Source organism: Heterocephalus glaber, unplaced genomic scaffold (genome assembly GCF_053883595.1).
Source record: "Heterocephalus glaber isolate CG9 unplaced genomic scaffold, H.glaber_assembly_v1.0 deba00000122, whole genome shotgun sequence".
NCBI classification, from domain to species: domain Eukaryota; kingdom Metazoa; phylum Chordata; class Mammalia; order Rodentia; family Bathyergidae; genus Heterocephalus; species Heterocephalus glaber.
The window spans coordinates 510,056-536,605 of record NW_028258138.1 but is presented as its reverse complement, the minus strand read 5'-3'; the positions used below and the strand labels follow the sequence as shown (position 1 = coordinate 536,605).

General features: G+C 56.9%; 1 protein-coding gene and 1 pseudogene across 5 annotated transcripts; one reads left to right on the top strand and one right to left on the bottom strand.

Annotated features, from left to right (window-relative positions):
* Window positions 1-629: 629 nt before the first annotated feature.
* On the top strand, window positions 630-26,550 carry Col6a2 (collagen type VI alpha 2 chain). 5 transcript variants are annotated; one of them, XM_087210637.1, is made up of 30 exons: window positions 661-703; window positions 4,664-4,742; window positions 7,888-7,975; window positions 12,995-13,141; window positions 13,221-13,816; window positions 13,921-13,941; window positions 14,584-14,649; window positions 15,825-15,878; window positions 15,959-16,003; window positions 16,285-16,311; window positions 16,509-16,535; window positions 16,612-16,656; window positions 16,882-16,935; window positions 17,270-17,332; window positions 17,626-17,688; window positions 17,892-17,981; window positions 18,309-18,371; window positions 18,797-18,859; window positions 19,047-19,109; window positions 19,332-19,394; window positions 19,577-19,627; window positions 19,879-19,914; window positions 20,174-20,236; window positions 20,529-20,591; window positions 20,679-20,714; window positions 20,929-20,974; window positions 21,063-21,215; window positions 21,296-21,748; window positions 21,909-21,947; window positions 25,576-26,550. In XM_087210637.1, exons 4-30 carry the CDS (start codon window positions 13,021-13,023, stop codon window positions 26,172-26,174), a joined length of 3,063 nt encoding a protein of 1,020 aa, XP_087066763.1. In that variant the 5' UTR covers window positions 661-703; window positions 4,664-4,742; window positions 7,888-7,975; window positions 12,995-13,020; the 3' UTR covers window positions 26,175-26,550. The 5 variants fall into 5 exon arrangements, with proteins under 5 accessions (XP_004842592.2, XP_004842594.2, XP_004842593.2 ...); XM_004842535.3 differs by lacking the exons at window positions 4,664-4,742; window positions 7,888-7,975 and having other exon boundaries at window positions 630-703; XM_004842537.3 differs by lacking the exons at window positions 4,664-4,742; window positions 7,888-7,975; window positions 25,576-26,550 and adding an exon at window positions 23,929-24,824 and having other exon boundaries at window positions 630-703.
* On the bottom strand, window positions 5,664-7,267 carry LOC101711258 (pleiotropic regulator 1 pseudogene; annotated as a pseudogene).

Genomic DNA, 26,550 nt, shown 5'->3' with positions numbered 1-26,550 from the left:
TCACCTACCCCATACATCCCTTCCCTAGCAGGAGGCCTCGATGGTCCTCGGCATCCCTCCGATCCTGTGTCCTCAAAACTCCTAACATCCAGTCACCAGACTGAGCAGCTGTCCCTGGTCTCCCTTATCCATTCCCTCTGTCCCCTGAGGCCCCTCAGGATCCGGCCCCAGGCTCCGGAGGCTCCCGGTGGAGGTGCCAGCTGGTCACCTGTGGCTCTGCCAGGTACACGCTGGGCCCAGGGCCCCCCGCCGCCTGTGAGGCTCCTGCCGGAAGGGGTCATGCGAGGGACTCCCAGCCCCACCCGGCCTCCCAGATGACCCCCATCTCCCTCGGAGCCCCGGGACTGTGCGGGGGGGGGGGCAGGCAACGCAAGGACCCCAAGGCGCACTTCTGTTCCGGCTGAGGAGCCAGGGGAAGGGGCACAGCTGAAGTCGGAGGGGCGAGGCGGGGGCCCCTGTGCGGACCGAGACGAGGACCTTGGGCTCGCAGGTCTGTTCTGACTCCCGTCCCGCTGCCCCAGCCTCCTCGGGCGTCCGCGAACCCGCAGCACCCCCCGGTGGCCGCCGCGGGACCCGCCCTGGAGGGAGGAAGGGGCGGCCCCTCCCGGCCCCTCCCAGCCCCTCCCGGTCCCCTCCCGCCGCCCGCCTCCTGCGCACTCGGCGCCCGCGTCCCGGGCCGGCAGCACCCGGAGCCCCGATCCAGGTGAGTGTTGCCGTCGGGCGGTGGCCGCGCGGTGCCGAGGCAGCCCGAGGGGCTGGGGCGCTGGGACCACTTCCGCTGCCGGGCCCCCTTCGGAGCGCCGTCCTGCCCGAGCCTGCCCGAGGCTGTCCCCTCTGCGCTGTCTCCGCTCGCTGCCCCTCTGCCCCTCGGCCTCTGGGCAAGGGATCCGGCGGGGACCCCGCTTCCCCGCTCTCCAGCTCCCCCCAGTCCCTAGTGCCTCTCCTCAGGCCGCCAAGCGCCGGAGTCCAAGGCCCGGGATCCTGGCCTTGGGGGCCCATGGAGGGTCGGGAGGGCACCCCAGGCTTGAACCCCAGCATGGGGCGGGGTACCTGGGGCACTCGGCAGCAGAGGAGGGCAGTCGAAGCCCTTCCCGCCAAGGACAGGCCCACCTGCCTCCCATCCCGGCCCTGGAGTGTGCCTGGGTGAGGGAGGGAGAGGGGCCCGGGGGAGCAGCACCCCACCCCACACCCGCCCTGGGCCTGCAGAAGGCAGCAGCAGAGCTCCAGGGCCCAGCGCCCGTGGATGGGACGGAGACATCTCCGCTGCCGCCGGCACCCACGCAGGGCGGCAGAGGGACCCGCATGTGCAGGGCCCATCTGGGCTCACTGGAAACACGGAGCCTGGGCCCAGGGAGGACCAGCACCCCAAAGCAGGGGCCTGAGAGCCACCGATTTCCTGTTGTTTTTCTCCCAAGCTAGTAGCTCTGCCTTGGCAGCCAAAAGAGGGGTTTGTGTGCTGCCTCAGTTCACTGGGCCCAGGAGGCAAAGCTGCTACCGCCCTCCCTCTGGGGTGGGGAGAGGCTAGGAGCCCCGGCCAGGCTGAAGGGGTCCCTGGACGCAGTCGGGGACACAGCTGCTCGGCCACTGCCCCTCTGCTGGTGACAGTGGCACGGGGCGTGGGAAGGGCAGCACGGGGCAGAGCCAGGCTCACGCCTCTGTGGTTCCCCAGAGCCCCAGGCAGCGCCTGTCTACACAGCTGGGGACACTGTGTCTGTTGGAGCGAATTCAGGTCTCGGGGCTACAGGGCCTCCAGGTGCAGCTCCCAGGGTCCAGGCTGCTGGGGTCCCCAGATCCGTTGGACAGGCCGTTCACAGCCACAAGCCTCAGGTGTCGAATCTGGGGAAGAAGGGCTCCTGTGATTATTCAGGGGAACTTCCCCGGGCCCTGCACTCTGAGGATCAGCCCTCCTCCATCCTCTCTCACAGCAGCCGTGGACCCTGGTATGTGCCACACCACACCCAGGCGTGGCCCTGAGTGCTGCTCTCTGTGGGCCTGGCGGCGTCCCTGCCACAGGCCGTGAGCACGGGCCCCGGGGAAGGGCGGGACACCAGCAGACCGGAAGCGGGGCGGGGCGGGCAAGGGGTCCCTGCACGCCAGAGCTTCAAGCCTGATTTCAGAACCCACCGGGAAGTAGAGCAGGGTCAGGCCTATCTGCAGTGCACGGCGCCATGGCCTCTCCCAACTTGTCCACCTGGGCGCCAGCCGCTGCCTGGTGTGAGTCTGTTCTGCGTGTCTTTGGTTCCATGCACTGCAGCATTATCTGCCCGCTGACACGTGAGGTTTCTCCTTGACTTGCCTGACTGTGATTTCTGCCATGTTCCCAGCTGGTGTTCATCTTTTTACTGGTTAGCAAGAGCTTCACACAAACATACAACTTTTTTTATTGTGATAAAATATACATAACATAAAATGTACTGTCTTATTCATGTTTAAGTGCTTGATTCACGGTGTTAGGCACATTTTGTTGTTCTGCAACCATTACCACCATCTACATCCAGAGCTCTTCGTTTTGGGAAACTGAAACCCACTGAACAAGGACCCCCAGCCCCTGGCCGCCCCTGGCAGTCACCCTCGCACCCTGTCGCCGTGACTGTGGCTGCCTCAGTGACTGGTGTGAGAGAAACCATATCGTGCTTGTCACTTGGTGCCTGAGTCGTTCTGCTCAGCAGTGTCCCCAGGTCCACCCACGGCATAGCACCCGGCAGAGGCGGCTTCCCTTTCACAACTGAATGATGTTCCACTGGAGTCTATGCCCACTTCCCATTTTGCTGACCCACTTAGCTGCCGCTGGACACGTGGGCTGCTCCCATGTCTTAGCTGTTGAGAATAGCACCGCTGTGGACATAGGCAGCATACAAATGCCTCTTCGAGACCCTGCTTCAGTTTGTTTGAATCTATACCGGAAGTGGAACAGCTGAGTCATGAGTTCTACTTACAATTTTTTGAGGAGCCACAATACCATTTACCACAGCGGGTGCAGCATTTTGCATCCCCACCAGGAGTGCATCAGGATTCCCCTCACTCCATGGCCTCATCAGCACTTGTTCTATTTTTGTTCTTTATAGAACCCATACTATGGGTGTGAGGTGTTTCTCATGGTGATTCTGATTTGCATTTCCCTAATGGTTAGTATGCTGACCATCTTTTCATCTGCTTATTGGCCATTCATACATCTCTTTCAGAGCAATATCTATGTAAGTTTTTCTCTCTTTTTTTTGGTACTGGGGATCGAACTCAGGACCTTGCACTTGCGAGGCAAGCGCCAGAACCACTGAGCTAAATCCCCAGCCCTTGCTCATTTTTTAATAAGTTTGATTTTGTTGTTGTTGTTGTTGAGTTTTGGAAGTTCTTTATATAGTCTAGATATTAATCCTTATCAGATATGATTTATAGATATTTTCTCCCATCCTCTGGAATCCCCTTTCATTCTGTTGGTAGTCTCTTTCAATGCACAAAAACTTCAAATTTTCATGAAATCCAATTTATCAATTTTTTTTTAAATTTTGTTGCCTATGCCTCTGGTGTCAGATCCAACAAATCCTTGCCAAATCCAATGTCATGAGTTTAAAATCCCATGCTTTCTTCTAAGAGTCTTGCAGTTTTAGATTTTCTCGTGTTTAGGTCACATTTTGAATTTATTTTGTGTGTAGTGTGAGATAAGGACCTAAGGTCATCATTTGTATGTGAATGTATAGTTTTCTTAGGACCATTTGTTGAAAAAACTGCCTTTCCCCCAGTGAATGATCTTGGAACTCTAGTTGAAATCTTCAGCCACGTGTGTGAGGGCTAATTGCAGACTCTGTCCTGCAGAGAGCCAGATGCCATGTCTGTATGCAGTACCATACTGTATTGATTACTGTAGCTTTGCAGTAAGTTTGAAATCAGAAAATATGAATAATCCTTTGGCTTTGTCAAGATTGTTTTTGGTATCTAGGGTTCCCTGAGATTCCAGGGGCATTTAGAATGGTTCTTTATTTCTGAAAATAAATAACTGGGATTGTAATAAGAATTGTACTAAATCTTTAGATCAATTATGGTAGTATTGCCATCTTACAAGTATTATGTTACAGTATTATGTCTCCTAATCCATGAATGTAAAATTTCTGTTCTTTTATTAATGTCTTCTTCAATTTCTTTCACAAATGTTTTGTAGTTTCCATTGCATAAGTCTTCCACCTCATAGGTTAATCTCTAAATATGTATTCTTCTGGTAGACTAGTAAGTAAGATATTTTCTAAATTTCCTTTTTGGATTGCCCATTGCTATTATATAGAAATATAACTGGTTTATATGAATTGACTTTGTATCCTGCCACTTTGCTGAATTTGTTTATTTGTTATAACTATTTGTGGAATCATTAAGGTTTTCTACATATGAGAGCACATCATCACCCAGGTGTGGTGATGCACACCTGTAATCCCAGCACTCTGGGAGGCTGAGGCAGAAGGATCGCTAGTTAGAGCCCAGCCCGGGCAACCTAGTAAGACCCTGTTTCAAATTAGATAGATAGATAGATAGAGATAGATGATAGATACAGAGCTAAGGACATAGTTCAGTCAAAGATCCTGGATTCAATCCTGAGTATCACAGAAAAGTGTATGTGTGTGTGTGTGCGTGTGTCTGTGATCAACAAACAGAAATGGCTTTACTTCTTCATTTCCAGCTTCCATGACTTCTGTTGCTTTCTCTGGCTTGATTACGTTGGCGAGGACCCCAGGACAGCACTGAAGGACGTACTGATGGTGTGTGTCCTTGCTTTCTTCCTGAGCTGGGAGGGGAAGCTTTTGTCGTGCACCTTGGGGATGCAGCTCACTGTCGGTTGTGTGTCTTTGTGTATGAATTTTACTGTGTTGAGGTAGTTTCCTTCTACATTTAGTTTAAGTGTTTTCTTTAAGTCTTGGAACAATGTTGACTTTTCCAAGTGCTTTTTCTGCATCAAGTGAAATGGTCATGTGGGTTTTAACCCTTCATTCTGTTAATGAGGTGAACAACATTGATTGATTTTCATACATTAAACCATTCTTGCATTCCAGGAATAAATCCCAATTGATCATGGTTTAGAACTCTTTTTATCCTGCTTAATGTGATTTGGTAGCATTTTGTTGAGGAATCTTTTTTTCTCTGGTACCAGGGATCAAACTCAGGGCCTTGCACTTGTGAGGCAGGCGCAGCACCACTGAGCTAAATCCCTGGCCCCCATATTGAGGATTTTCAAATTCATGTTCATAAGGGTTTTGGTCTGTAGTTTTTCTCTCTTATAGTGTCTGTCTGGCTTTGGTGTCGGGCAATACTGGCCTCACAGAATGAGATAGGCAGTGTCCCCTCCTCTTCCAGTTTTGTGGAAAGTTTGAGAGGGGCTGGTGTTACTTTTTCTTTAGAGGTTTGGTAGAATTTACCAGGGAGGGTCTCAGGTCGTGATTTTCTTTATCAAGTGATTTCTTTTTTTACTTTATAGCCACAAACTGTTTATTTTAGAAATTAAAAAATGGGATGGGGGAGGGCCACAGGGGACAGTTTACTGTAAAATATGAAGCAGCAAGAGTTCCGGAAGTGAGTTTCTCCTTTATATTCCTAGCCAGAGCATGAAATGACTGGATTTCCTCATCAATGGCAAGCTTAAAAAAAAAAAAAAAAAAAACAGCCACCATGGAGACAGTGTCACATTAAAATCTCTTTCTCTTGATAATTTCTGGTTTCCAGATGAAGGGATGCGTTTATTCTGTCGCAGTATCATCCTTTCTGTACACTTTGATGGTTTTATCGCCTTCACCTGTTAGTAGTTGACTTTCGGGCTGGTCAAAAGCACAAGCAAATACTCCTGATTCACTGTCCAAAGACCCAGGCTGCACAGCTGCACAAACTCTCTGAAAACTGTAGCCAGTTCTCCAATACCAGAGATGCATGGTGCCATGGTCAGCTGCAGATACAAGCACTCCATCGGAATTTACTGTCAATGTATTAATGATAGCAATATGACGAGAACAATTCTGAATGAAACTTCCATCAGGGAATTTCCACTGCTTTATATTATCTGGAGAACCAGATGCAAATGTGTAAAACCACAGCCCCGACTGCCTTTTTATGATTTGTCAATGTCACCCTTGCTTTCCAGCCCCCAGATCCCATAATCATATTGTGGTGTCATGGCTACCAGTAATAATTTGTGCTTCTGCAGCTTAACACCTCACCGAATCAGCTGCATTTGTATGTCCAGACAAAGTGTGTACACTGGCTTTAGTTCTCACATCCCAAATTGGTGCAGTTGAATCTTGACTCCAGGTGACCAGCACATCAATTGTTGGATGCAAATCCAAACCATATACTGCACTTAGATGTCCATGATAGTGCCTTATAACCTTATCATACTCAAGATCTCAGCATTTTACTCATTTGTCTTCTCCACAAGAAAACAGGTATGGGCTCCTTGTGCTTACTGTCATGCCCCACACCGTACTGATATGTCCAGTCAGTGACAGCTTTAACTTGCCACTAGCCAAGTCCCACATCTTTATAGTTCTGTCAGCAGATCCAGTAGCGAACCACTAGAAATCTCACTGATTTCCAGGGCGATACATCACACCCAGCCAAGATGCCCACTGATGACCCTGTAGTTTCCATGGTGGGTACCACTGAGGATTGGGCATCGTCGGGGCTTTTTTAGCCATCAGTGCAGAATTCTTGGTGATGCCAGTCTCCATAACCATCAAATTCATCCCTGTAGGCTGTGGGTGTTCAGAAGCCCCACGGTATTCATTCCCACCAGGGACAGTATGATTTGTATCTCCCCTGGCCCGAGGAGAAGGTAATGCCACTGCTAAGGACTGTTCAGTGGATTCACTCGTCATTCTTTGGACTTTAGTATCTGCTGTCAAAGCCACCCCAGGTCCTGGTGGATATGGATGCGTCCCTGTAACTACACATTCAACTTCTTGTCCTTGATTGGCAGGATACTGTTTTTGACCCTATGAATCCCGCACATTCTGAGGGCCCTTCTCTTCAAAATTTTCTTTGGAAGTAGGCATATGCACCACAGGACTATACTCATTAGGAAGCTTGATTGCCATTTTTTGTTCGTGACTCTCTTCATCCAAAGGCGCAGGTTTTCCATTATCAGCTACAGACATGTCATGGGTCCTTTTCAATGACCTGAACACAAGCACGTGTACAGAATGTTTCTGTACCTCCTCGATCATGACACTTGCCGTGTAGTCTGCCCCTCTGGCAGCGGAGAAACACTAGTCACAGCGGAGAGCCCACCACTGCCACTATGAAGCCCCTTCCTGAATCAGTGCCTGGCCCCTGGAAGTGACCCAAGCTTTATCAAGAGATCTTTTGGTTCAGTAATCTTTTTACTAGTTACAGGTCTGTTAAGTTTTTCTGTTTTTTCATGGTTTAGCCTTGGTAAATTTTATGTTTCTAGGAATTTTTCCATTTCCCTTAGGTCTTCTAATTTGTAGGCATAAAATTGCCCACAGCGCCATTTTATAATCATTTCTATTTCTACAGAATTGGTCATAGGGTCCCCATGGTCATATATAATTTTTGTAATTTGAGTCTTCCTTTTTTTTTTTCAGTTCATCTAACTAAAGGTTTGTAAAGGCTTGCTGATTTTTTTCAAACAACCAGCTTTAGGTTTAGTTGATGTTCTGTATTATTTTTCTATTTCCTATTTTGTTATCTCTGCTTTAGTCTTTATTTACTTTTAGCTGTGGATATAGTTTGTTCTTGTTTTCCCAGTTCCTTACATTCTAAAGTTAGGTTGTTGATTTTAGGTAGTTCTTGCTCTGTGTCTGTGTGTGTGCATGCATGCGTGTGTTTCGTGGTACTGGGGATTGAACCTAGGGCCCTCAAACTAAGCTGCTTTCCCAGCCCTTTTTATCTTTTAAGACAGGGCCTCCCTAAGTGGCTAAGCTGCCCAAGCCGGGTTTGAACTTGTCATTCCCCACGCTCAGGCCCCAGAGAGCAGGGATTACAGGTATGTGCCACCATGCCCGGCTTCTTTGTTGTTTTTAAAGCAAACATTTATAACTAAATGTTTCCCCTTTTGCACTGCTTTCATTGTGTACCACAAGTTTTGGAAATTCTTGTTTCATTTTTATTCATCTCTAAGTTTTTTTTTTTTTGGTACCGGGGATTGAACTCAGGACCTTGTGCTTGAGAGCAGGCGGTGGCACCACTGAGCTAAATCCCTAGCCCCATCTCGAAGTTTTTCTAACTTCCCTTGTGCTTCTTCCTTCTCTGATCCACTGGCCTATGAATGTTGCTTAATTTCCACAAATTTGTGATTTTCCTGGTTTCCTTTAGCTGTTGATTTCTAACTTCACGATATTGGGGTCTGACAAATTGCTTTTTAGGCTCTGCCTTTTCAAACTTGTTGCACCTTCCAGGCCACTTCAAGGGCAGGTGTTTTTTCTCCCTTCCTTTCCTCTGTTCCCTCTTTAGAAGCCACACATAAGCATATCCTAAAGGAGCCATATGTACAGAGGAAGCCAGAAAGTCACTGCAGCTCCCTGGGGAAGGTGCAGGCTCAGATAGGACCCGAGGACCCTACATCTACACTCCCGGCTGCCCCTGGGCACAGAGGTATCCACAACAGTCACAGATGGAGCAAACGGCAGCAGTTCTGGGGTTGGGGAGACTCTGATTTCCAAACATCTAGTGTCACAAAGCATCACAAGGCACCCAGGGCAGAAGCGACAACCGACACCATCTGTGAAGAAGACCAAACAGGAGGTCGACGAGAAAAGGACATTAAAGCAGCTGTCTTAGAGATGCTCGAAGAACGGAAGGAAGATGTGAGGAAAGTGGAGAAAACCATGCGTGAAATGGGAATGAGGAACCAAAAATAGGATCTGGAGCTGGAAAATCCACCTGAAGCAGAGAATTCCCTAGAGGAGGTCAAAGGTTGTGTTGAGCTGCGAGAAGAAAGAATCAGTGAACTTTAAGAGAGGGCTGTGGAAATTATTGAGAATGAGGAACAGAAAGTAAAAAGGCTGGAGAAAAGTGAACAGAGTGAGGAGCTTAGGTCCCAAGGAGGCCCGTAAAGATGCCTGACGTGTACAGTGCAAGAATCCCGCAGGGTGAGATGGCAGAGGGACAAAGAATATGTGAAGAAATAATGGCTGAAAGAAAACATCACAGATTTGATGAAAGACGTGAATATAAACATCCAAGACTCTCATGAACTCCAAGCAGGATGAACTCAGAGGCCCACACTGAGACACAGTATAACCAAACTCAAAAAACAAAGAATTTTGTAGGCAGCAATTCTGAGGTGTGTATAACTCATCACATACAAAGGCTCTTCAATAAGACACCAGCAGATTTACTATCAAAGTTCAGAGGCCAGAGGGCAGTGGGCTGGCATATTCAAACTGTTAGCCAAGAAACCTATATCCAGCAAAACCGTCCCTTAAAACTACAGAAAAAATTAAGACAACAGAAGTGGCAGGAAGGAAGGAAGGCAGACAGGCAGGCTCATCAGCACTAGACCTGTCCTGCAGGAAATGCTAGCGGGCAGCCTGAAGGCTGAAATGAAGTGTTAGATAAGCATCAAAGTCACGTGAAGGAATAAGGCTCTCTGGAAAGGTAAATACACAGGCAAGTACAAAAGCTAGTATCATTGAGCCAATGAAGTATAACTCCAGTTTTGTTTTCTATATGAATTTTAAAGCGTGCTTTTTAAAAAAAAAAAGTCTAAAAGCTAATATTATTATAATTGTGATTTGTAATTTCACATCTTATTTGCAAAATAATTTCAGAAATTAATGCATTAAAATAGTTATGCGTTGACATAACATATGGTCAGCCCCCCATAACTGTGGGCTGCACATCCACAAATTTAAACAACTACAGACTAAAAATATTTGAAAAGGAATTGTGTCTGTACTGAACACATATGGACCTTTCTCTCCAGGTCACTGTCTGTAAACAATGCAGTACAGCACTATTTGCATGGCATTTACCCTATGCTAGGCATTGAAAGCAATGGAGAGATGATTAAAAGTAAAGAGGGGTGCTCACTTTGGCAGCACATATACTAAAGTAAAGGGGGGATCAGCACAGGTTAGATGCAAGAACCACACCATTTATAGAAGACTTGAGCTTCGGATTCTGGTATCCACAAGCGGTTTAGAACCAGTCCCATTAGTATCTGACTGAGGGACAGATACTCATACAGATACTAATACATCTCCATACAGATACTATATGCAGATGTAATTTTGTGACATCAGTAAATGAAAAGGGTGGGGATACAGCTGTTCAAGGAGCAGCTTTTGTACATTATTAAATTTAAGTTGGCCTAAATTCAGGTGTTTTAATTTTAGAATGTTAAGTGTTATCCCCATGGTGAGCACAAAGAAAATAAGTAATAAAGTAATACAAAGGAAATAAGAAGAGGATTTAAATACTTTACACCAAAAATCAAACACAAAAGAAGAAAGCAATAGGGAAATCTAGGGACACAAAGCTATAAGCTATAACGGATACGAAGAGACAGAAGTCTTCTTCATCAGTAATTATGCTAACTGTAAATGGGTTAAATTCTCCAATCAAAAGACAGAGACTGTCAGACTGGATTCAAAACGCCATAACTCAGCTTTTTGCTGTATATTCAAGACTGACTTTAGATCCAGAGGCACAAATAGGTTGATAGTGAAAAGATGGGGAAAGATATTCCATTGAGTAGCAAAGAGAACACAAGTAGCTATACTATCAAAAGAGGTTACAAGAGACAAAGAAAGTTACATAGTAATAAAATTCTCAATACAACAAGAAGATATGACAGTTATAAAAAATGTATCCATATAAATCCCTACACCTTACGAAAATGAGGAGCCAACCGCACACTGGGACCTGTCCAGCTCTTGGTGCACTCCCCAGGGTGGCACTGCCCCTGGGTCTCAGGCGAGGAAGGCGTGGTCCCTGTCTCAGGTTCCCAGGCATTCACACTTCACAGCCCTGTTTTCTCACCACTCTTCTTAAACTTTTCTCATCTACTCTTATTCCTCCAGGTGAAACCTAGATTGATCTTGCCAACTTTTACCAACAAAAATTGTTCTTGGAGATTTTAATTAGAATTGCACTTAACTATAAATTAGGTTAGAAATAACTGATATTTGTAATATCTGTTAAGATATTTGGATGATTTATCCAAAGACAAGGTTTGGGGCCAGGGATTTAGCTCAGTGGTTCCGCCGCCGCCTGCCTCGAAAGCACCAAGGACCCAAGTTCGATCCACAGTACCAAAAAAGAAAGAACAAAACAAGGATAAGGTTTGTCCTTGGGGCTGGGGGGGAGGGCTGCTGAGTTTTTTCCCTAAGTCCTGTGCATTCTTGTTAACTTTGTTCCCTGGATTTGTTTTGCTTTTCTTGCTGGTGTGAGCAGTATTTTTTCTGTAACATTTTCTGATTGTTTGAGACTGACAGAAGAGAATCAGCAGCTTTCTGTACAATTTCATACATCTTTGGGTCAGGAGCTCAGGAGGGCTCCACTGGGCAGCACTGGCCCTGGGTCTTGCATGGGGCAGTAGAGATCCAGGCCAGGCCAAGGCCATTAGGAAGCTGACAACGGCTGAAGGGTCTGCTCCCAAGTTGGAGGCCACCCTGCTGTATCCACGTGATGTGGCCACTGGCCTCCCCTTTAGCAAGCCACGCCAAGGCCAGCAGGCATCTCCATGGTGTGGAAGCCACACTCTGTCCTCATGCACAGCCCAGAGCAAGAGGTGTGAGAGGACAGGGCATGGACACAGCTTCCATCTGCCTCTGCACCCACGTGAGCTCCCTGGAGGCACTTCCTGCATTTTGTTCTGATGTTGTGTTTGCCTGTGCATGTATTCTAGAATTCTCCTTACACCAAGAGTTGGCTCCCATTGTCCCTCCACGTGGCCTCACTTCCTTAGCTCCCTTTGCCTGGGAGGGATGAGCTCCCAGTCCTCGGCTGGCAGCTCTGTCACTTTGTCACTTTTCCTGAGGCCCCCTGTCTCCTGCCCACTCATTTCCAGGTCTGAGCTCTGTCCCTCACCGGTTCCTTCATCTCCTTTGCTCTCTTCCTTTTCCAAGCTCTCAGTGAACTTCTTATCATCATCTGTCATATTTAGTACCAAACCTGGCTCCCTGGCTCCATTGCCCTCTCCAGCTAAAGCTGTTTGAACATTTGTCCTCCGGATGGGCTTCCTTCCCTCAGCAGCTTCCCGGGGACTCAAACTTATCCCTGCTCCAGCATCCTCTCTGCCAGTCTCATTGCACCCAGTGTGGGCAGGTGAGGGCCACAGGACACATGTCCACCCACCCCCAGCACTGTGTTGCTACCCCTGCAGGCTGATGCTGGGACATGGCCCCGGGTCATGGCCCTCAGTAGCTGGGGTGGACGTTTGTGCAGAGCAGGGTGGTGCTGGCTCTGCGTCCCATAAGAGTGGGCGTTTCCAACAACTCCAGGACTTGTTCGACCCAGTGGCTGCCAGCCTTGCTCTGGGGTCCCCAGGCCACATATGACCCGGCCAGCAGGCACAGCAAGGCCAGCTCTGGGCCCGTGCAGGTGGCCTCCTCAGGCATCATGCCAGGGCCCAAGACACACCACAGGCTCACTGGGACTTGATCAGCAGGAGCCTGACGCAAAACTGTGCCAGGAACCACTAGGTCTGGACAGCATTGACCTCCTTCTGTCCTCACCAAGGTCCCCACCAACATCCCCAGTGAAGGGGACCAGGCCTGAGGGCATGGCCTTGGCCAAGGTCACACACAGGGCCTAGGAGCCACCAGGCAGAGCAGCATCTTCCTCCCTCCCCTCACTTCCTGGGCAAATGGATGGGAGCATGGGCGACAGGACTGCCCTGGACGGAGCCCAGATGAGCTCACTGTGGGTGGGAGCCCCGCTGAGGGCCGGGCAGCAGCACTGTGCACCAGGCCCCTGCCTGCTGCCCATGGGCCAGGCAGCCTGGATGACGAAGGGACGTTTCCTCGGGGCTGCTGCTCACAGTGCCCCTCCCTTGCAGGACTGAGGCCCAAGGCGACCACTAGGATGCTGCGGGGCCCCTTCATGGCACTGCTGCTCGGGGGGCTGCTGGGGACTCTCCATGCCCAGCAGCAAGAGCTCATCTCACCTGACACTGTCACCTCTGAGAGGACAAACGGCTGCCCAGGTACCAGGGCTCAGGCGGGAGTGGCCACAGGGTGGGGAAGGGGCCCCGCCGGGCAGGCCATGACACCCCGTGTCCCCAGAGAAAACCGACTGCCCTGTCCACGTGTACTTCGTACTGGACACCTCTGAGAGTGTGGCCATGCAGTCGCCCACCGACAGCCTGCTCTACCACATGCAGCAGTTTGTGCCGCAGCTCATCAGCCAGCTGCAGAACGAGCTCTACCTGGACCAGGTGGCGCTCAGCTGGCGCTACGGCGGCCTGCACTTCTCCGACCAAGTGGAGGTCTTCAGCCCGCCAGGCAGTGACCGTGCCTCCTTCACCAAGAGCCTGCAGGGCATCAGCTCCTTCCGCCGAGGCACCTTTACCGACTGCGCGCTGGCCAACATGACACAGGAGATCCGCCGCTCGGGGCCCCGTGGCGTCAGCTTCGCCGTGGTCATCACTGACGGCCACGTCACGGGCAGCCCGTGCGGCGGCATTAAGCTGCAGGCCGAGCGGGCCCGTGACGAGGCCATCCGGCTCTTCGCTGTGGCGCCCAATCAGAACCTGAACGAGCAGGGCCTGCGGGACCTCGCCAGCACCCCCCACGAGCTCTACCGCAGCAACTACGCCACCATGCGGCCGGACTCTACTGAGATCGACCAGGACACCATCAACCGCATCATCAAGGTCATGGTGAGCGGTGGGCCCCGCGGGGAGGGACGGGTGAGGCCCCACCAGGCTGGGTCACCCCACAAGCCCAGGCTCGCACTGACCAAGCCCTCCCTGTCTTTCTGCAGAAGCACGAAGCCTACGGAGAGGTGAGTGGAGCCTGCGCGGGCCTGCTGCCTGCTGCCTCCGAAGACCCCTCAAGGCACAGCTTGAGGCTCCGGCTCTTGGGGGCTGGAGCTACACGTGGAGGAGAGGGGCCAAAATTGTCTGCTCTGTGTTGGACCCAATCTCTGGACTTGGACAAGGGCTTTCCCCCAAACCAGGCTGCTTGGGTCGGAGCTAGGTCGTCCATGAGTGCAGGGGTCGAGGGTCGTGGCCCTGGGGACAGCTGTGTCCAACCCAGGCTGGGTCAGGCAGTGGCAGTGTGTGTCCGCACATGTCTGTGACACCCCGCTTGCCTGTGTGCCGTGTGCCAGCCCTGGCTCCCAGGAAAGGGGAGCAGGTGCCTGAGGGCCCATTCAGTGTGTTCCAAGCTGCTTCTCAGAGACCGTGGCTTAATCCCTGTACACGGCGCCTGGTCAGTTCTTCAACCTTGTTACAACCCTTGAGAGAGGAAGGCCCCACCTAGTCAGTGCCTCGCGTGTCTGCTTCTTCATTCTGGTCCCCTGGGCTTGACGGGCACTGTGGGGCCTCTCTGTGAGTCCCAGCCACATGTGTCCCGAACCCTCTCCTGCCGGGGACTCTTCCCACAGCCTGAGCTGCTGTCCCTCCACTGTCCCTTCTCATTTCAGTGCTACAAGGTGAGCTGCCTGGAGATCCCTGGGCCACCCGGCCCCAAGGGCTACCGAGGACAGAAGGTGAGCGTCCGGCCACCTCGAACCCCGCATCTGAGGCCAGCTGAACCTAGGTGTCTCCCACATTCCACCCTGAGAAACTGAATTCAGATCTGTCCACTCCCTTTTAAACAACATTTTGAGAAAACTAAGACCTTAAAAAAAATTATTAAGCCATACCATACTCCAACACTTGTCAAGCAGGCAAGTACACGCAGGTCTAACCCAAGACACCCTAAAGTTGGGGACATGGCTAGGATCTACAGTGGGCACCTACGGTGTGGCTTATTAGATGGCAGGAGGTGCACGGAACAGGACCCTTCCAGACTTTACCACCAGAGAGTCTGAAACTCCAACTATTCTGTCTGTCAAAAACCTCAAGGCAGGGCCGGGGATTTAGCTCAGTGGTTCCGTCGCCTGCCTGGCAAGCACAAGGTCCCAAGTTCGATCCCCGGTACCAAAAAAAAAAAAACCCCTCAAGGCAGAGGCGGGAGAATTCTGCAGCCAGACCAGACTGAGCATTTACAGTAACTCTCAGGGGATGTTACCACTCGGGAGCCTCCTTCGTTTTTTCCAAATGCTGTGACAGCTTCCAGGCCAGCAGGGGTCTGACAAGACATCCCCTGGCCACTGGCCAAACCCTCTGCACCCCCTTCCCTGGTGTCTGGTCCTGGTGGCAAAGGAGTGGAATTGGCAGAGCGGTGGGGGCACACAGAGGCCTGGAGCAGGGCACAGTTGTGGCCCTCAGAGCCTCTGTGCTCAGGCCCCATTTCATTCCTCAAGTCTCCCGCTCCTCTGCCCCGCTGCACCTGAACAGGAAGCACATCAATAAGTGGGTGCAATCATCAATAAACTCCATTCCAGGGGGTGGAGGCATGGCTTCCTGAAGCCCTGATCTGGGGGCAGTTACTGGGGCCCTCACCCTATTCCGAGGATTAATGTCACCATGAATGCCACACAGTCCTAGGGACAGTCGGAGCCTGCAGTCACAGCCATGGATGCAGAAGGGAGCCCCTGGCAGGGTGGCTTCCTGGGGCTCAGGAGAGGCAGAGGCTGGGACTTCAGGGGTGGCTGACTGACTCCAAGATCTGGGGTGACCAGTGGCCCTTAACCTGCCCCCCAGGGGAGCCAGCGAGGTCCCCATTGCCCACCCTTCCACCCTCCCCTCAGTTTACCCCCTTCCCTGCCGTCTGCTTTAGGGTGCCAAGGGCAACATGGGTGAGCCAGGAGAGCCCGGCCAGAAGGGGCGACAGGTAAGCACCCCACCCCACGCTCCCAGCCACCCTTCCGCACCCCAGAGCTGGGCTCCATCCAAAGCCACGTTCTTTCACAGGGGGACCCCGGCATCGAAGGCCCCATCGGATTCCCAGGACCCAAGGTGAGCTCCACCAGGTGGTGAGGGGCCTGCTTCAAGGGACTTGCACTGGCTGGGGCAGGTCCCCCTACCCTGTTACCTTCTCAGTTTGACGATAAACCGAGCGTCCATCTGACCCCTCATTCAACCTTCGTGCAGAGCCTGCGCGTGGTTTCCAGGCGACAGACACTGGACCCTGCCCATCCTATGTTCTCAGCCTGTCTCCCCCCTTCCCCGTCCTCCCAACCCCACCCTCCAGGACCCCAGGGTGCCCTGGTGATCTCTGTCCTTTCCCTCTGCCCTAGGGTGTGCCTGGCTTCAAAGGAGAGAAGGTAAGTTTCCATGGCGGAGTCCGAAGCAGAAAGATGCGCAGCCCACCAGGCTGTCCTCGCTCCTGGGGGAGACTGGGTCTGGGGTGGTGAAATGGGGTTCCTCCAGCCTTCTGCTGGCCTGAGGGCTCAGCCTAGGCCCCAGAGGAGGTGGTGCCCCATGCTGGGAGCTCAGCTCACGCCCGCTTTCCCTCACACAGGGAGAGTTTGGAGCCGACGGAAGGAAGGTAAGCAAGCGGCACCCACTTCCCCACTGCCGAGGGGACCAGGTTCAGCGCTCACCACACCTCTAACCCTTTCCAGGGGGCCCCCGGGCTGGCAGGCAAGAACGGCACCGATGGGCAGAAGGTAGGGTGAGCCTCCGCCTAGTGCTGCCCTGGCCGTGCACAGAGACACACACGTGGCACACTTGTGCACGCCATGCACACAGGGGTGGGGGACACTGCCCTGGCCTTGTCCCCAGGAAGCACCCGTCAGGGTGCCCCCTCAGCCCTGTGTCGTAGCCAGTGGTCCCTGTTCTCCCTCCTTGGACCCAAAACCACATGACCTCTCTTCTGCCCCTTCCTCCTTCAGGGCAAGCTGGGCCGAATTGGACCCCCGGGCTGCAAGGGAGACACCGGAGACCGGGTGAGGATTCTGGGCTCCTAGGGCAGGGACTCTAGGTCCCTGGAGACCAGGTGAGGTTTCTGAGGCACCTGGCTCCTCCTGGCCACCCAGCCCCTCCCTGCCCATCCCTGGACACAGCCCTCAGGTGCTTCCGGGACAGGGCCATCCAACGGCCTGGTGTTCCTGTGGGCTGGGTGCCGTGGCTGAATCCTCAGGGCCAGCCTTGTGGATGGGGGTCCCGTGGAGCCAGGGCCCCACAGCTGGGGGAGACACCCCCGAGCCCAGAGGACAGCGCTTTGCTGCCCTTCCTCGGCAGCCAGGGCCCCGGCCGACACTGCTGCTCCCCTCCCCTCAGGGCCCTGACGGGTACACAGGGGACGCCGGCAGCCCAGGAGAGCAAGGAGACCAGGGCGCCAAGGTGGGTGACTGAGAAGGAAGCCCACAGAGAGAACGCCTGTCCCCACGATCAGCCACGCATGACTGGCGCCACCAGGAGCCCTGCGGGGAAGCTGCTCCCCGAGCCCACCCAGGACCCTGACCCTGCCTCCACCCTGTGTGGCCCTAGAGGGCTCAGAGTAACCCGTGCAGACCACACCGGGGCCTGACACCCCGGGTGCCCCAGAGATGGGATGGCCAGGTGGGAGACCCCAAGTCCCGCCTGGTCCTGCCACTCCCTGCAGAGGACTGAGCGGATCTCTCCAAACCTCACAGGGGGATGCTGGCCGCTCAGGACGCAGGGGCCCCCCCGGAGACCCCGGAGACAAAGGAAGCAAGGTAAGCCCATTGGGACCGGCCAGCCAGCCACCGGCTGCTCCGCCCTCAGGGGTGTGAGCACGGAAGGACCACTGGACCCGCTGTCTGCTAAGCGCGTGCAGTCAGGCTGTCCTCTGCTGCCAGGCGCCAGAACCCCGGGCCCGAGGGCCTCAGCCCCTGCATGCATCTGCTCACAGAGGCTGCACTGTCCTGTCCTGTCACAGGGTTACCAAGGCAACAATGGAGCCCCTGGAAGTCCGGGTGTGAAAGGAGCCAAGGGCGGACCTGGGCCCCGCGGACCCAAAGGCGAGCCTGTGAGTCTCCGGCCACAGCCCCAGGCCAAGGGTCCCTTCCGCCTTCGCCACCCATGGCAAACAGCCCGGGCCCCAGCCACACCCTGCAGGCGCCCGAGGTCTGAACTGGGGAGGTGGCCAACCCTAGCGCTGGCCGAGAGGAGACACAGCCCGAAGAGGGGCCCCATCCTGGCCCAGCAGTGCCCAGGCAAGGCCTCAAACGCCAGCTGCCTAGGACTGCAGCCTGCGCAGGACCCCACCACCCTAAACCCTTGAGGGCTGGCGCACACAGACCAGGGCCCGGGGCGGGCAGAGTCCAAGTGGCCGCTGACACACCTGTCCCTGCAGGGGCGCAGAGGAGACCCTGGAGCCAAGGGCAGCCCAGGCAGTGACGGCCCCAAGGGGGAGAAGGTGAGCCCCTGCGGAGCCTGCGGGCCTGGCCACGCCTGTTTCTGCACTGGGGCCTCAGCCTGTGCTCCAGACCTCAGGCTGGCCACAGCCATCAGGCAAACCTCAGGGCGGGGGTGAGGGCTGCACCCAGCAGGGTCAGGGAAAGTGGGCACAGGTGGGCGGGATCCCTGCCATGCCACCGAGGCCCCACCCCGCAGGGCCCCTGCCACAGACGCACGTGCTCTGGAGGGTGGTGCGGACGGGTTCTGTGGCACAAGCCACCCTCGGTTCCCTGGAGATGAGGAGGGCGCCTGCCAAGGTGGTCGGTGGAGACAGGACAGCAGGATGGGACACCCCTGGGCCAGCATTTCCTGCACAGCGGTCAGACCCTTCCCCACACACCCCACGCCATCCCCAGCTGTGACCTGACCTGGCCCTTCCCACAGGGGGATCCTGGCCCTGAGGGGCCCCGCGGCCTGACTGGAGAGGTTGGCGGCAAAGGAGCCAAGGTACTGGGGCCTGGGTGGGCGGTGGCAGGGACCGGCCTGTGCCCCCCGCCCCCGCAGGCCCTGTGCTCGGCTGAGGTGGGGCCAGCCCAGGAACCCCCAAGCAGCGGACCTGACATCTGAGGGGCCCACATCTGGGTCTTGGAGTCTGAGGCCACCCAAGGACCCAGCCTGGTCCCTTCCTTTGCAGGGGGACCGAGGGCTGCCTGGACCCAGAGGCCCCCAGGGGGCTCTCGGGCAGCCGGGGAAGCAGGTCAGTATCAGGGCCTATCCGCACCCCAGCCCCGGGATCCTGGGCCCCATCTGCGGCTGCCAGCCACCATCCCTGGCCGTGACCTGCCACCACCTCCCCTCTCCGCCAGCCAGGGTGGTGTGGCCTGTCGGTCAGAGCTGGCCTGGGTGGGCGGGTGATCCCTGGGTGTCCGTCAGTCCCTGTCCCAGCAACTGTGCTGACCCCATTTCTCTCCTGTCTCAGGGATCTCGGGGAGACCCCGGTGATGCCGGGCCCCGAGGAGACTCAGGACAGCCAGGCCCTAAGGTACAGCCCCCCTGGGCAGGGCCCCTGCTCACACCTCCGGGTGCAGTCACTTTCCTCGCCTTCCCTGGGGGTGGGGCGGTGGCCCCTGTGACCCCGTGCACAGCACAGGCAGCCCTGCCACCCCACCCGTGTGACGTCCTCAGCTCACACTCACACTCCAGGTAACTCCCCTCTCCCTCCAGGGAGACCCCGGCAGGCCTGGATTCAGCTACCCAGGACCCCGGGGGACACCGGTGAGTCTGGGCCTGGGTCAGGGGCCGGGACGGGGCTGGGCCTGCTCTCAGTGGGCCCTCTAGGCCTCCTCTGTTGGGGTCAGGAGCGGTGCGGGGTCAGGGGTCACAAACAGGGCCCATCCTCGGGACAGCGTATGTGGCACGCATGGTGCCTGTGGCCCCTGCCTGAGGCACGCCTGAGCTCCTTCTGATGCTGGGGCTTGTCCCTCCCCGCCCGAGGCGGGCAAGTCTGACCTCTGCTTCCTTCCCAGGGAGAGAGAGGAGAGCCTGGCCCGCCTGGCCCAGAGGTACGCAGGCCCTGCCCGTCTGGGCCTCTCCCCGCTCCAAGGGTGGGCATCGCATGCTGCATCCATGGTGGTCTCCACAGCCACGTCCCTACCCTGGCCAGGCCCTGCAGCCAGTGACCCTGCGAGGTGGCCGACAGCCACGGCCAGGTCCCCCCTGCCAGCACGGCCACGTCCCTGGCGGGCTGGTGAAGGTCTCTGAGGGTAGGCGGAGCCCGGAGACGGACGTCCCCACCCCAACTAACGGGTATCCCTGCCACAGGGAGGTCGAGGAGACTTCGGCATGAAAGGAAGACCTGGGAGGAAAGGCGAAAAGGGGGAGCCCGTGAGTGTCTCGGGATGGGTGGAGGGCTGGGGGAGCAGGTGGGTGCTCGACTGGGCGTGAGGGACAGTGGTGGGTGGATGTTTGAAAGCAGCCACGGCCGGCCGGGGTGCGCTGTCTGCGTCAGCACCCAAGCTCCACTGCACTGCACTCCTCCGCCCTCCCGGGTGGCAGGGCCTGGAAATTCCTGAGCGGGTAGCAATGCCTGCCATGCCCAGGAGGGGGACACAGCTAATTCGAGGGAGCAGGGACCCACCCAGGGCACTGCTGAGCCCACCTGCGCTCTCCTCCACAGGCTGATCCTGGTCCCCATGGAGAACCGGGCCCTCGGGGGCCCAGAGGAGACCCGGGACCCGAGGTAGGCTGGTCCCTGTCCCTTGTCTGCACCCGGGGCTGCCCCTGGCCAGTGTGCTCTTCCCATGCCTCACTGCCCTCCTTCCTGTAGGGCGAGCCTGGCCCCCCCGGAGACCCTGGCCTCACGGTAGGTGTCACAGGTTGGACTCGGCATCCTGGTCTGGTAGTGTCCTTCTCACTCCTAAACACCAGGAACGAGGGCAGCAGCAGGGGGTGCTGGGCAGGGCGAGGTCAGGGGTTGAGGTCACGTGGGTCATACCGGGGTTGGACATCACGGTGCCCAGGGTCAGGGACTCCCCTGGGGCCACTCCCTGAGACACCACCCATGTGCCATGTTGCAGGAGTGCGACGTCATGACCTACGTGAGGGAGACCTGTGGGTGCTGTGGTGAGTCATGGCCCCCATCCTTGCCTCCCGGGGCCTGGGGGTCTCTTGTGGCCCTGGGGCCCCGCCCATGGACCCTGCTGCCCCTCAGACTGCGAGAAGCGCTGTGGCGCCCTGGACGTGGTCTTCGTCATCGACAGCTCCGAGAGCATCGGCTACACCAACTTCACCCTGGAGAAGAACTTCGTCATCAACGTGGTCAACAGGCTGGGGGCCATCGCCAAGGACCCCAAGTCGGAGACAGGTCGGGGGGTGGGCTGTCCCTGGCAGCGTCGCTTGGGGACTGCGCTGGCCTCGGGGCGCCTCACGCAGCGGCCGTTGCAGGGACGCGTGTGGGCGTGGTGCAGTACAGCCACGAGGGCACTTTCGAGGCCATCCAGCTGGACGACGAGCGCATCGACTCCCTGTCCAGCTTCAAGGAGGCCGTCAAGAACCTGGAGTGGATCGCGGGTGGCACCTGGACACCCTCTGCCCTCAAGTTCGCCTACAATCAGCTCATCAAGGAGAGCCGGCGCCAGAAGACGCGCGTGTTCGCCGTGGTCATCACGGATGGGCGCCATGACCCACGTGACGACGACCTCAACCTGCGGGCGCTGTGTGACCGTGATGTCACGGTGACGGCCATCGGGATCGGCGACATGTTCCACGAGAGGCACGAGAGCGAGAACCTCTACTCCATTGCCTGTGACAAGCCACAGCAGGTGCGCAACATGACACTCTTCTCTGACCTGGTGGCTGAGAAGTTCATCGATGATATGGAGGATGTGCTGTGCCCAGGTAGGGGGCCCATGCCCGGGTGGGAGGGGGTCCCATGCCCAGGAGAGCAGCCGTTCCCCGGTGGGCAGCAGGACCCAGTGCTGACCTCAAGGCGGGCCACTGGGCAGCCACTGAGGGCCTGGTGGGCGCTGATGGGGACCCTGGCCCTCCTCTCTCCCAGACCCGCAGATTGTGTGTCCAGAGCTTCCCTGCCAAACAGGTAATGTGGGAACCCCAGCCCCACCCCAGGCTGGCAGAGCAGCCCTGGCATCCGCCCTCCTAGGCTCCAGGGCCAGGGCTGAGGGGCCTGTGGGACCTGGGCCATGTGCTGTAAAGATGTCCCCCGGGGGAACACCCTTGGGATGGGTGGTGCCAGGGCCCAGTGCTGGGGTGAGCCCGGCATCAGACTGTCTGGCACCACAGGCAGTGCTGCTGGCCTGCACCGTGTGGTCCCTGGCTGCTGTCGGGTGGGGGGTAGGGAGTCCCTGCTTGTGGCCTTGAAGTCTCCCCACGCACTAGGTGGTGCGTCCCCCGGGTCTGGAGGACAAAAGAGCTGATGTAAGACTTCTGAGGCAGATGTGCCAACAGCCATGTGGCTGCCAACTGCTTGCTTTAACCCTGCCAGCAGCCTTCATATCCTGGCCCACAGTGGCAGTGCCAGGGCTGGGGAGGGCAGGGTGTACCTATGCTCCGCTGCGCCTTGAAGCTGCAGATGACTGAACACCAGGGCCCTGGGAGCTGCCCTTCCAGGAGTCCCCAGGACTCACCGTGGAGATGGTCGTGTCCCCCCAGGCACAGGCAGCAATCCTCAGGTTCTATGGGCAGGTAGGGTGAGGGAGTCTGAGGGCCAGTCCTCTCAGCGGGGACAGGATGTCCCAGGACCAGCTCTACAGCTATGCCTGGGCAGCCACTCCATACACTTCTCTGGGGACAGCTATGTGGGCCTGGTCCCTGCCAGAGGCAGGATCTGGGGACTGCACGAGAGGCCTTGTGGGATTCCAGGGAGCAGCACTTCCACAGGGGCTGCCTGGCACAACACTGGTCTGAGCCCCAGCAGGGTCGGGGCCTCCCGGCTCTGTGCATGGGGAGCAGATGCCACACACAGCTCAGGCCCTGGCAGAAGCCAGCCCGCCGCCACAGCCCAGGGCCCCTGCTTCCTCCTGACCGTGGCAGGAAAGCCGTGTTTCTCGATGAGGACTGGGCTTAGATCCACTGACCCCTCCCTGCAAGCGTGGCGGGTGGTGTGGGGCTGCAGCAGGGCCTGCTGGGTGCTGAGCGCCATGCACTTGCTCCAGAGTGCAGGTGCTCGGTGTGCTCTGTGCGCATGCTCTGCTGTCTGCCTCTCCCTTTCTCGAGACGTCAGTGCCATTTGGGCCAAGACAACGCTGGGCTCAGGGTGTAGTGGCCGCAGGACCTGGACCAGGCAGGTCCGGGGGATGGGGGGGCCACACCGGCTCTGGGAGGGGACAGTGAAGGGGACAGGGAGGAAATGGTGACCTCAGCCACTCGAGCCCACCTAATCCTCCGTCCCAGCCTCTACAGCCCGCATGCTGAACTTACCAAGTGCCCCTTTACAGCCACATGTGGCTCCAGGGCAAATTAGACAGGGCTGCCGTGGAGCACACTTTACAAACATGTGCTGGGTGAGCAGCCGGGGCCACACAGCCCCATCCACCCAGAACCCCAGCCAGGGCGCACCTCAGCCGTGTCGGGACCACCGAGGGTGTCAGACACGAACCTGCGCTCAGGAGGGGTTGGATGCAGGGAGCTCCGAGTGCACTGGGGACCAGGCCCGTGGACTGGGCTGCTCTGACAGCCTCAGGTTTGCTGATGCCTCCTTCCGGACCCGAGCCCCGCTGAGTGAGCGAGGCAGGGGGAGAGGGAGGAGCGGGTACGGGTGTTGCGGCTGCGCCTGCGCCAGCCAGACCTCTGCGAGGCACGGTGGTGTCTGCGCGGTCTCTCCGCCCAGAACTCCCCTCGAGGTCTCCAGTGGCCACAGGTGCCACCGTTCGATCTGCTCCCTCGAATTGTCGATTGCTGCCAACTCCCCACCCGCCGCCTCCTGCCCAGGCCCTGCGCCCACCACGCCAACTGCAGCTCCGCACACGCGCCTGCCCAGCGCCCTCCCCCTGGTCCTCGCTCTGCCTCCGTGGAGAGGCCTACGCCCGAGGCCTAACGTCTTCTCTGGACGCCCCTTGCAGATGGACCGAGGCCTGGCGGCGAGCCCCGGGTCACCTTCCTCCGCACGGAAGAGGGTCCAGACCCTACCTTCCCCAGGACCATCCCCCTGATCCAGCAGTTGCTAAACACCACGGAGTTCACACAGGACCCAGCCTCGTACTCCCAGCTGGTGGCCATGATGGTCTACACCGCTGAGCGGGCCAAGTTTGCCACAGGGGTCGAGCGGCAGGACTGGATGCAGCTGTTCATTGACACCTTTAAGCTGGTGCACAGGGACATCACAGGGGACCCCGAGTCCGCACTGGCTCTGTGCTGAAGCCGTGGGGCTCCCATGCAGAGCTTATAGCTTGTAGCTTTCCAGGGCTGCCCCATAACCAGGGTCTTCTATGCAGGAATTCACCTTCCCAGTCTGGAGGCCCCTGGTCCCCATTTGAAGCCTTTAGGGCCATGCCCCTGCCACCAGCCCAGGTGAGCTCAGACATGGACACCTGAGCCAGAGGAGCAACCCCATCCTGGCTGGGCTCCCATCCTTCCCTCACCATGTGCCAGGCCACACTTCCTGCTGCGGGGTGCAGGCAGGAGAAGGGAGCCCATAGAGGGGGAGGCAGAGCCCGAGAATCCTGACTCCCACCTGCCGTGCATCTCAGTCACCTCCCGAACCTGCCACCCCACTGCACATCCATCTCCAAGTCTGTAGGAACGTCTGTGGGTGGGTCATAGTTCAGGGGGCTCGGGGATAACTTACCAGATCTGCTAAGCAAGTTCCAGCAGCAATGTGCACCAAAATAAGCTACATCATGAATAAGCTTGAGTGAAGTGTCCAGCAGAGTCTCTCTCGCTGGGGGGGGGGGGGTTGTCCTCAGGCACAGTGAGCAAATGCTGAAAGTTTTATAAAAGCTGAAACGTTTAAACTGAATGCATTGCTGTGGTCAAGTGGGCTTTTGACAGGTTGCACCTGGGGTCCCTCAAGCTGGGGGGATGCTGAGCATCCTGGTGGTACTGCTGAGGGTTAGGACTCTGTTCCCAATGGGATCCCCAGGAGTCTAAGGCCTGGGTTGTGTCAGCGTCCCCCCCCTTTTTCACCCTGAGGGGCCCTCTGTGTCCCTGGAACGCAGATAGCTGGGTAAAAGTCCATGGTCTCTGAAGCCGTGTGTAGGCAGGGCCCAGCCTCAGCCCTGGCTGCAGCCACACTCTGTCCCTCCTGGCCAGGCTGGTGACCGTCCACACGGGGAGGGGTCTTCTGGTCACAATGCATCTTAGCGGGGCCCATGCCAGCTGCTCGGGGTCTGGCCACATTGTGCTCGCACACAGGAAAGCCGCACCAAGTGGAAAGCACACAGCTGTCATTCTGGGAGAGACGTGGCCCAGCCAGCTGCAGAGAATCAGGGCCAAGAGAGAGACGAGGGCCGGGGGTCTTTGAGGGTTCCCTCCCACCCAAGGTGGTCCTTGTGCAGATGGCTCTGGACCAGGGGGCCTGGAGGTGGCCGCCTGGATGGGAGCCCCAGCCCGGTCCTCAGCCTGAGTCTGGGCTCAGTCCTGGCAGGAAGGCTCTCAGGGAGCTGGGCAGGCCCAGAGGAGCAGGACACATTCCTAGCGCAGCCTGGTCAAGGCCTCCGGCCCTGGCACCTGCCTCCACCCACCAGTGCCCACCTCGCGTCTCCCCACAGAGCTGTACGTGGCGCAGTGCACACAGCGGCCCGTGGACATTGTCTTCCTGCTGGATGGCTCCGAGCGGCTGGGCGAGCAGAACTTCCACAAGGTGCGGCGCTTCGTGGAGGAGGTGGCGCAGCGCCTGACTCTGGCGCGCAGGGACGACGACCCGCTCAACGCCCGGCTGGCGCTGCTGCAGTTCGGGGGCCCGCAGGAGCAGCAGCTGGCCTTCCCACTGACCGCCAACCTGACCGTCATCCGGGAGGCGCTGGAGGACGCCCGCTACCTCAACTCCTTCTCGCACGTGGGCACGGGCGTCGTGCACGCCATCAACCACGTGGTGCGCGGTGCCCGGGCCGGGGCGCGGCGGCACGCCGAGCTGTCCTTTGTGTTCCTCACCGACGGTGTCACTGGCAACGAGAGCCTGCAGGAGGCTGTGCACTCCATGCGCAAGCAGAACGTGGTGCCCACCGTGGTGGCTGTGGGCGGCGACGTGGACGAGCACGTGCTCGCCGAGATCAGCCTGGGGGACAGGGCCGCCATCTTCCGCGAGAAGGACTTCGACAGCCTAGCGCAGCCCAGGTTCTTCGACAGGTTCATCCGCTGGATCTGTTAGTGACGCGCGTGGGCTGTGCGAATCGCCACCCCACCCAAGGTGCTAACCAGACCCCAGCCTCCAGACGGGGCCTCCTCCACGGCAGTCAGACCGAGGACCCTGAGCCCGAGGCCTCGGCCCCCCAGCTGCCTGGGCTCCCCTCCCACCTCCCCGTCCTGCCCACACCCACCCTCGGGGCCCCACACCCCAGAGGCCCCCGGTGCCCTCTTCCTGGCTCTACCCTCAGCCCCTGCTTCCCTCAACTAGCGCAGACCCTCCAGAGGCTTCTGCCACCCCTGTGCCCCCGCCCGGCCCCTGCTCCCACCCTGACTCCTGAGGGCCAGCCCCAGCACCCTGAGCCACGTACTCCACAGACCAATAAAGGTTTGAACCCTCA